The sequence below is a fragment of the Camelina sativa genome, chromosome 11, assembly GCF_030686135.1.
Source record: "Camelina sativa cultivar CO46 ecotype springtype chromosome 11, ASM3068613v1".
Lineage (NCBI taxonomy): Eukaryota > Viridiplantae > Streptophyta > Magnoliopsida > Brassicales > Brassicaceae > Camelina > Camelina sativa.
The window spans coordinates 843,116-852,924 of NC_141890.1; the positions used below are offsets into that span (position 1 = coordinate 843,116).

General features: G+C 38.0%; 3 protein-coding genes across 7 annotated transcripts; 1 reads left to right on the forward strand and 2 right to left on the reverse strand.

Moving 5' to 3' along the window:
- Positions 1-446: 446 nt before the first annotated feature.
- Positions 447-4,928, reverse strand: LOC104720898 (MICOS complex subunit MIC60, mitochondrial). Of its 2 annotated transcripts, none has more exons than XR_015570830.1 (12): positions 4,651-4,857; positions 4,381-4,444; positions 3,569-4,303; positions 2,994-3,116; positions 2,739-2,891; positions 2,549-2,626; positions 2,269-2,361; positions 2,070-2,189; positions 1,503-1,910; positions 1,208-1,387; positions 1,030-1,131; positions 447-937 (listed from the first exon to the last, which is right to left on the reverse strand). XR_015570830.1 is itself a non-coding variant. In XM_010438795.3 (12 exons), the coding sequence occupies exons 1-12, from the start codon at positions 4,659-4,661 to the stop codon at positions 704-706; spliced, it is 1,971 nt and encodes a 656-aa protein (XP_010437097.1). In that variant the 5' UTR covers positions 4,662-4,928; the 3' UTR covers positions 447-703. The 2 variants fall into 2 exon arrangements, 1 of the variants encoding a protein (XP_010437097.1); XM_010438795.3 differs by having other exon boundaries at positions 1,503-1,580; positions 4,651-4,928.
- LOC104720899 (uncharacterized) lies at positions 4,879-8,180 on the forward strand. 4 transcript variants are annotated; one of them, XM_087471508.1, is made up of 7 exons: positions 4,932-5,149; positions 5,311-5,352; positions 5,522-6,244; positions 6,336-6,725; positions 6,935-7,123; positions 7,218-7,369; positions 7,494-8,180. In XM_087471508.1, the coding sequence occupies exons 4-7, from the start codon at positions 6,392-6,394 to the stop codon at positions 7,902-7,904; spliced, it is 1,086 nt and encodes a 361-aa protein (XP_087327634.1). In that variant the 5' UTR covers positions 4,932-5,149; positions 5,311-5,352; positions 5,522-6,244; positions 6,336-6,391; the 3' UTR covers positions 7,905-8,180. The 4 variants fall into 4 exon arrangements, with proteins under 4 accessions (XP_087327632.1, XP_087327633.1, XP_087327634.1 ...); XM_087471509.1 differs by having other exon boundaries at positions 5,528-6,244; XM_087471506.1 differs by having other exon boundaries at positions 4,879-5,149; positions 5,522-6,725.
- A 246-nt stretch (positions 8,181-8,426) lies between these two features.
- LOC109127724 (uncharacterized) lies at positions 8,427-8,901 on the reverse strand. Its single transcript, XM_019233119.2, has one exon. The coding sequence runs from the start codon at positions 8,833-8,835 to the stop codon at positions 8,623-8,625; it is 213 nt and encodes a 70-aa protein (XP_019088664.2). The 5' UTR covers positions 8,836-8,901; the 3' UTR covers positions 8,427-8,622.
- Positions 8,902-9,809: the final 908 nt, after the last annotated feature.

A 9,809-nucleotide genomic window follows, 5' to 3' on the forward strand; every position in this document is an offset into this window, starting at 1 on the left:
TGAATTATGCTCAAACTCGTATTTTTTACGAGTTAACTTGAAAATTTTCACCTATTTTATTTACGAGATTTTTTCATGCAGAATCACTAATGTACAAATCAAAGTTTGTAGAAGGTATTTTTTCAGAGTTCAAACTTTATTACATGTGGACAGGACAAGGTACCAATTATATGTGCTAAATGGATTTTTAAAAAAAAGATAAATGCATGACCACAAGATAGGGTTTTAGTTTGTTATCTTTCTTAGATTCTTAATTTGGATTTAGGACCGCAAGAAAAATGGAAAAGAAAACTCACCCAAACTGAATGCGGTATCAAATATGGAGGCGGTGAATGCAACGCAAGCCTAGTGATACTATATGATGCACATGATTGATGCCACATCACAACAACAACAATCATCCCCAGATCAACAGTTTATGATCCCAATGAAAAAATAAAGAGTCATTACTCGTGAGATTCATCTTATTTTGATTCAAACTTCTGTAACATTCTAACTCAGATAACATCTCTCTCGTAAACTTTGTGATTTAGACATAAACATTGGAATATAAAATCGTAATTCTTCCTCCGACCAAAATAAAATAAAGGGGTTGGTACTACTTCCCGCAAATTGATTGTAACTCCAGGAATCTGAGTAATTTCAAAACTGAAAAAAAAGAAGAAGAAGACCAATGTACCTTAATGGAAGATCTGGGAGGGATTCAAGCGAGGCTAACACAGGTTGCATAAGATTGGAGAAGAGTAACAGCTTGTTCTGTAATGGCTCTGTTTCTTGCACGTTGCACCCAATCACTCACTATTTCCTCTGCTTTACTTCCTTTAACACCTTCTTCAAGTGTTGCTGCTGCTTCTGCTAGTTTTCCTTCCGCCAAGTAATTATCTACCTTTTTTATTACAGTTTCGATGCCTCCATCAGCTTGATCCACTTCTTTGAACTGTTTTAGGTTAACAAAAAAATCCCACAGAAGTACGCTTAAGACTTCAGCGTTTTTGAGCGACTGAGCGTGGAATGTAATCAGCAGCATACCTTTAACCAAGATGCTATATGAGCTAGAGAATGTGCTAAGATTCCTCCGCCACCAGGTGGAATGAGACTAAAGTGTCTAAGTGTTCCTTTCAAAGTATCAAACTGAAAACATAACGAGAAGAGAGTAAGAAAAAAAAGTTGGAACAAATTTTTATAGCCATTGACTGTACGGGTTCACCTTCTGATTCAGTTGTAGCACTGTGTCTGTTCCATTCGTTCGTGCTTCTTCTGGGAGAGATGATAAAACCAAGCCTAGGATTGAATCCTTATGAGTCCCTTCAAGATAAGTCTGAAGCATATTGATTTCTTTTTGGATTGGCAGTCCTTTCGAGAGGGTATCATCCAGCACAAGTGCCCCCTGCAAAATTATATTTTATTATTTTTCATATATCAAACTTAGTAGGTGGTATAGAAAAGCAGAGTTTCATGACATTAACATGATCCCATGACAAAATCATACATTCAATTCTTACCAGTGCAAGCTTGTGAACTGAATGACTTTGGCGAGCCTCTTCAGATCGCGCATAGAATGCCATATGCAACGCTTTTATCTACAGAAATTATAAGACAGTGCAGACAGGACTTAACAACATTCAGGAATTCTGTTTATTTGCAAAGAGATAAGTAACACAAGTGAGTGTAGGCTGGAAAGTTATAATGTGGGATTGAGTACTTCAAAGTATGCAAAACATAACTGATTCCATTGGAATAGAAATTCTTCCAACATCTTTGCTATATGCCCATCACAGAACTTGTATGCATTTCTTCTCCTTAATAGAATTCTTAGATTTTGTTCACTGAATTCACTACTTGGATAATGTGTTTCAAAACAATCCTTTCAGACTATCTGCCTTGACGACATGTTTTCTGCAGACTGCAGACTGCAGTAACAAATTTCAATTTGGTTTAGAACTAACGTGCATCTGGACCTACACTTTCTTCCTAATTATGATTTTAAAACGTCTGTGCAATATTCTATACCACGAGGCTGGAAACATTAGATAGTTGGAAATGAAGTACACCATTTCGTCTTTACTTACATTAAGATCTGCCTCTGCCATTTTTTCAATTTGTGCTGCCTTTTCTTTTGCAATTGCCGAAATCATTTCAGCTTTTGCCAATTCTTCAGCTTTACTCATAGCCAACTGTGCTTCAGTTTCCTGCAGTAAATACAAATGGTCGGTTATGATTTTCAGGTCGCAATACACTTTAATTCTCAGTTCCTTGCAATGTACAGACCTTTTGTTCAATTTCAGTTTTGAGCTTATCTTCCATTCTCTCCTGGATTGCCTTGATGGCAGCTGCTGCTTTTGTTCTTTCTCTTTTTAGCTCCTGAAAGCAACATTGGCACTTAAATATAGTTGTATGCCTCTACCCAGGAACATAAGACTGAGAATCCAGTAGAAGTTCACATCATGTTGCCCATATATAAAGTAAACATCAATGGCATGTTTATTTGATGCATATGAGCAGTGCCCTGGACTGAGTTAATCAAGTAGAAATAGAAAGATAAAAGCACCTTATCCAATATTGCTGCCTCCTCTATACGCATTAGCTCACGCGCCCTAAGGTCTCTCAACTCATTTTCGTACTTCTCCTGAGTACAACCAAAACAATTGGCAGTAGTATATTAGTGAAAACTTCTTAGATAAAGCAACGATACTACAGTCGATAAATACTTATATGACATATTCCATCTTATAAGCAACCTTCAAGGCTCGTAATTCTTCAGCAAAAACTTGTGCATCTAAATGGGCCTGTTGCTTCTCAGCTGCATGAATGGCAGCCAGAAAATCAAGTACCAACTTTCCATCTTCAGTCATGTAACCATCTTTCATCCCCTCGACAGAGTTAGGAAGAGCCTAATTCACGAAACTATCCAGATTAGGCACAATTTTCTGCAAATTATCAATCAATACAAGGCACTGAAATAAGAAACAGATACAGAAAATCAAGTTTAAAACCTCAGTTTCTTTAGTTATGTGCTCTCCGAATGATGGAGATTCATTGCTTTCAGTATCGATGCCTTCTAGATTGTATTCCTTAAGGAGAGAACCTGGTATTTGTACTTTCCGCTCAATGACATCCTGTTAGAAAATTCACATCAATTCTACGTAACTTTTATAGGTCATAGAAAAATCAAGTATCAACTAAAGCTTCATAAACACCTCCAGCTCTCCATAGAAAATAGTACGTATCTAATAACTATTTTTAGTTCCCTACATCCCTTCTTTCTAAGAAATTGGTGTCTATCAGAATGTGATTCAGGACAGTTAATATAGTGTCCATATGAATATCCCATATCTACCAAGATTATAAGAAGTTGCACAAAACAAAGGAATGCCTTCAACTCCAACGATGTAGCACCATCCTTTTTACATAGACTTATGATCTATCCCCTTCCAGCATCCAAGCATTCTAAGCAATGAAGAAAAAAGTCGAGCCAAGAAAAATTCCATGAAGGGAATGCTGAGACATTCATCTTCTGCATTTTTAATCTGTAGTGCTTTTTCAAGTTAAACTAAAGGAAATATAGTACCTCAGGTGCCTCTTCAGTGGCAGGATCCTTTGGTGAAGCAGATTCTGGTTCACTTTCTCTATGAACCGAACTAGACTGGACACTAACAGCAGTACTGTCCCCAGGTTTTGGTGCCGCTTCCAACGTCACACTTTCTGCCTTGGGCATATCAGACTTAGTTGTCGAATCTTCAGATACAGAGTTATCATCTGAAGAAGTAGGCGAGCTTGTCTCTGCTCTATCGATGACACTTTCTTGAGGCGTTGTTTCCTCTTGGTTAGAAGAAATATATGTAAAACGTTCAGGTGATAGATCAGACTCAGGTTGCACTTCTACGTCAACCTGCATTCCCCCAGAAGCTTCAGAATGAGGAGTAACTTGAGGTTGCGGTTCAACTTCACCATCCTTTTCAGAAGAATCTTCAACACCGGAAGGTACATTAAAAAGATGAGCGTCATCAAGTTTTTCAGTAACGGCATCAGAGTGGATTCGCTCACTTAATTTATGCTGTTCTTTCACTAGATACTGATCCAAATAGCCAGTCTGATACGCTACAAGAGAAGCACCAACGACTGCAACAACACCTCCGATAACCACTTTAGAAGAATTACCTTTAGGGTTATCCGGTTTCCCCAAAGGAGGAGTCACTTTTGGAGGATCAACTTTTGAGGCATCTGGTTTCCCAACGGGTTTAGCTCCAGGGAGTCCGTTTTTACCAGAAGTAGATGCATTTCTCAAAGAAGTCAAATGAAACCTCTGATGCAAAACAAAATTCACATCAAGAGAATACTCACAAAAAGATGGTAAACAACTAAGAATATCACCATACTGACCTGAGCTACCAAATTGCTCGGATACCTCTTAGTTGACAAACGCGAAGCCAGCTCGAGAACAGACCTAAACAAAACATCACAATCACATTCGATCAGATACGGAAAAACAAAATCAAGCCAGTCAAATTCACAAATAGCTCTTCGAATTTAGAGAAATCAAACCAAAATCAGACCCTAGAAGCTACCGCGAAATTTGATGGAACGAACAAGAGAATCTAACAAATAATCGCAGATTTTAAGATAGTTTGTCTAGGGTACAGGAAAACATACTTCCGCAGCATTATCGCCGTAGCTCTTCTCGTGAAGGAAACGCCGAAACGATACGAGTGAAGAATCTTACGACACGACGGTGAGAAGAAGACGACTCGGGACTCGGAACTCGGAAGCACCTTCACCGGTGAGAGAGTATAAAAAAAAAAAAAAAAAATCGCGTTTAGCGTTAAAACGACGCAGTATTAAAAAAGAGTACTTGAACTTGAGAGTAGTAAGGGTAGTTTCGACAATTCATAAGACAAAGGTGGTATTTATCATACAAGCCCCTTTGCTTCAGCAGGTCTTCGAGTTTTTTCTCATTATCAAAACACCCGACGAACAAGAACCCTAGAATTCGCCTCCTCTTTTTCCAAATTCCCAAAAAAATAAAAAAATTTGATGACGGGATTGTAATTTCCCCAATGTCCGCTCTATCTTACAATCTCTGTTAGATTTCATCACAAAAAGGTCACTCTCTCTCCGTTCCATTGCCTCTCGATTTCGCTTTTTCGAAAAGGTTTGCGTTTTATCTTTTGTTTTTCTTGTTTTATAAGAGAAATTGAGAAATCTATTCATTTGAGTCGGGAAATTTTCAATTTTTCGTAGTGGGTTTTGGTTATTTGTATTTGTGTTTCGAAGTCTCTTCTAATTGTCATTCTTCTTATGCTGCGAATTTAGGGTTTCACAAATCTGAGGAAGTTTGAAGCCAATTTGGTTTATGTAAGTCTTCATCTTATCTCTTTTGCATTGGGTTTGTTTAAAGATTTAAGCTTTGTTTTTGTTTTTTTTTGTTGGTTAATTTTGGATTTAAGAGATAGAGTTGTCCACTGCGATGTGTGAATCTAATTTCTCGAATTTTTTTATTGACTTTTGTTTTTTTTTTTTCAAGAATCAGCTCACATAAGCTAAGATGTCGTCATCACCTTTTCCAATCTTGGACAACCGACCAATTGATAAGTGGAAGGTTACGGAATTGAAAGAAGAGCTTAAACGACGGAGACTAACTACAAGAGGCTTGAAGGAGGAATTGGTTAGGCGTCTAGATGAAGCTCTTCGTGTTGAGCAAGAAGAGTCTGAGAGAATCAACAGTGCTGCTGTTGCTGCTGCTGAACAAGCCAATCAAGAGGCTCAGATGTTTTCTTTTACTGGAGGCGACGGCGACGTTACACCTGATCGAAACCAATCCACTCCTGTTGCTCCAGATGCAGCGGCATTCAGCACTGAGACTACTCCAGTTACAGCCGAAAAAACCCCAGAACCAACTGAGATCAAGACAACAGTTGAAGCTTCAGCTCCGGTTGAGACTACTCAACCCCCTGTGTTTTCAGAACCAGAGGTTAATGCAGTGCCATTCGCTAGTGAAGAAGATGAAAAAGTTGATGATGTTAGAGGAGACATATCTGGTCTTGATGATAGTTCAGTGTTTGCACGTCATGCACCAGTTGTGGCAGAGGCGCCTAGTGAGCAAATTGTTCACAGATCTGATAATAAGGAACCATCTAGTGGTTTGGATGGTGGTGCGGATAATAAGGCTCAACCAACAGAGGCTGTGCTTGAAAAATCTGCTATGTACAACCAGGTATCTGAGGTCATCCCCGTTACAGGGTTTGAGGTAAAATCTGATCGTATTTCTACTGATTCTGTGTCAAATAATGAAAAAATAGAACTAAAGGATAACAAAATTGCTGATAATGTCAAATTAGACCAAAATGTTAGTAAGTCTCAAGAACCATCAAATGTCGTTGGCGAATCGCATCCAATGGATGTTGAGGAGCCACTTGAGCAGAAGATATCTGTTGGAGGTGGAGATGACAGCAATGCTGCAAACACAGATATGACCAAAGAAAATAACATTATCGATGCAGGCGACTCAGAAAAGTTGAATTTAGATAGAAGTTCTGGTGATGAGTCTATGGAGGATGAGCCAGAGACTAAGCAAACTGAGCCGATTACATCTGATGATAAGAGTGAGAAAATTGAAATGCTTTCTAAGGGGGAAAGCCGTGCTGATATAGATGCTAGGAAAGGGAAAGCCCTTGGAAATAAAAGCCATCCACTGGTGACTTCTGATAAGAGAAAGCTCCCTGCTAATGGTAAGGCTTCTCATATTCATTTGTTTATTAATCAATATGTTTGCTGTATTGAATCTTGTGATGTTGGTGTTTGAGGCATATTGCTACTGTTTACTTGTTGTTTAATCTTTGTGTTTAAAGCTACTTCTTGTATCTGTTGGCTTTTGAAGCATCTCTGTTGAAATTCAAACAACATCTGATGATGTGTCTTTATTTCTACGTCATTGTAGATCAAGAAACTGTTGGAAACAATGAGCCTGCAAAGAGGCGCCGATGGAACTCTGAGAGTATTAAAATTCCTGAAGTACAGGCCACAAATAGCGCTGCACCCACTACAACACCAAGGTTGACTGGTCTGAAGCGTGACTTCTCAGGATCTGACTCTTCGGCTAGTGAGGATGGACCCAAGGAACGTGTGGGTATGTAAATCACCACCCCTACTCCTCTATGTATGTTTCCATCTCTTATTCATTGTCTAATTGTTTGATAGATGTGTTCAATATATATTGGCAGTTCCTCCATCTCCCAAGGAGCCTACAAATTCCCTCAGGATTGATCGTTTCCTAAGGCCGTTCACACTGAAAGCTGTTCAGGAGCTTCTGGGTAAAACCGGAAACGTCACTAGTTTCTGGATGGACCAAATTAAGACCCATTGCTATGTATCAGTAAGACCGCTTCTTCATTCCTTTTGATTTACAAAAATGTCGATTCCATCTGTTCATTTCATTTCAATTATCTAAATATCGAAAGAATGTCTTGTAACATGAGTGAATTGTGACGTGAATGCAGTATTCCTCTGTTGAAGAAGCTGCAGCAACAAGACAAGCCGTGTATAACCTACAATGGCCACCTAATGGAGGCCGCTTTCTGACAGCTGAATTTGTTGGGCCAGAAGAAGTGAAAGCAAAACTGGAAGCTCCTCTGCCTCCTCCTCCTCCTCAGGCTCAACATCAGCCACAGGCTCAAGGTCCTTCACGGCCACCTCCAACAGCTCTTCCACCGCCGCCACCTCTGGCCAAACCACCTCAGATCGTAGAACGTCTTCCTCCACCTCCTCCTCTAGTCTCTGAGGAACAAGAACCTCCCATTGTCACTCTTGATGATCTTTTCAAGAAGACAAAAGCAATCCCCAGGATATACTACTTGCCCTTGTCAGAGGAGCAAGTTGCAGCTAAACTTGCAGCTAATAATAACAAGTGATCTTGCTGGTTTGAGGGATTTGAGATCATTATTTTCGTAGCAGGCTCTTAGGATTTTAGCTCAGTGCGGACAAAAGTTGAGGACTTTGTTGAGTTTGGTTTGTTATTTTTACTGTAGAACGCAGGAGAAGACTCTTATGTTTGTTTAGTAGACTTTGGTTTGAACTTTGAACCTTCGATGAACGAACAGGGTTGCTTGGCACTGTGTTGTGGACCTCTTCTTCTCCATTTTTTGTTTTTTAACCTTAATATGAACAACTGTTGGTTTAAAAATAAAGTAATAATGACGACCCAATATTACCAAATTACAAATCTTAAACGAACCAATTGATTTACATACATATGATGTTGTTCGGCTTAAATATGTAAATATGTTTTACTTCGACACTAATATACACTTCTGATTTTGAGATATGTATCTTACTTTGTTAGCTTTTTAAGTTCTAAGTATTAGGAAGATGTTTTGATAAGGAACTTGTAACAATCTACTTGTAAATCAGGGTTCCAAAAGGCAATGGGCGTATGTCAATGGAATAGTCTTTTACATTTGAAAACATAATAACACACAAATAGCACACACTTTCACAAAAGTATAAACACGACCAAGATACGTTTTAGACACATCACGCATACAAATACATACATAGATAACATAATTAAATGCTAACACAAAGAAAAATACTTGAATAACCTCTTTAAGAATTTCATGACTTTGAATTTCACTTTTGTGACTTGGCCTCTACTTGTTCATCAGATAAACGAGAAGGATATATTTTATTAGAAATCCTTCCGGAGGCAGAAGAGGTTTCGACAGGGAGGGGATGAGCTGCATCGTGGCCGGAGTTTCTCTCCTTTACTCTCTTTTTCATCTTTTCCTTCTGATTCTTCTGCTTGACCTCTAGGTGTGCGTAACTTGCTGCCATGGACAACATTTCTTTTTTTTTTGGTGTTAATTAACGAAATAAACGTAGTCAAGATTTCCCAAGTGGAGATTGGGTTTGTCGAAGAGTGTCTATTTATAGAGGTTTCTACGATTTCATTGCCCTTAGTATTTATTATTTTCTTTTAGTTTTTTATATATGAGAAATGGGTCCATAGTTTATGATACTGCATGTAGCAATTTCATAAAGTGTAGATACAAAAAGTATAATGGGAACTATTCTTTTTTAAATTGTTGGGCTATAATCGATTAGGTAAGAACAGATTTTCATGAACAACTGAAATATATAACATACAAAAGTTATACCAATTTGAAAACTAGTTATACCAATTAATAGCCATATCTAGTGTTTGGTTGTATAGGTTGAGATCAGTGTCATCTCTACTCAACTTCTATAACAGGTAACGAGTCAAATGTTAACATATGAATAGAATGGAATGTATTTATGTATGTGATCTCGAGGTACATTAGCTATAAGAAACTTTTTTACAAAGCTTCTCTTAGCCTATGAATTCAGATGATAACGTATTTTAATATCGTGAGTGAGACTATGCATCAACTACTTAAAAAAAAAATTGCTTGATGTCTTAAACCATCGTCTGATTAAACAAAATAGGGAGTGGGTTCTTCCACAAATTAACCTATAGTTGTTAATAATAATAATTCATTAAAAAATTAATTATTAGAAGGGAGGTTTCATCTCATTTGTGGCTTTCGCTTTAAGGGCGGCTCTTAAACCAGCAGCATAAACTATGGTCCAATTCATTCACGTCTTTGCCAATAAAATATAGTTAATCTTTGCATGGTTCGCTAAGTGATCTCTGTAATCTAGATACATAAAATATAAACACACTTTAAGAACAGGAAAAAAAAATTTACGAAAAACTATTAATATTTAGCATGTTATGTAGTAGTATTAACATATGAATGGCGTAGCTTTTACTTCGAGGGCGGCTCGTAGAATAG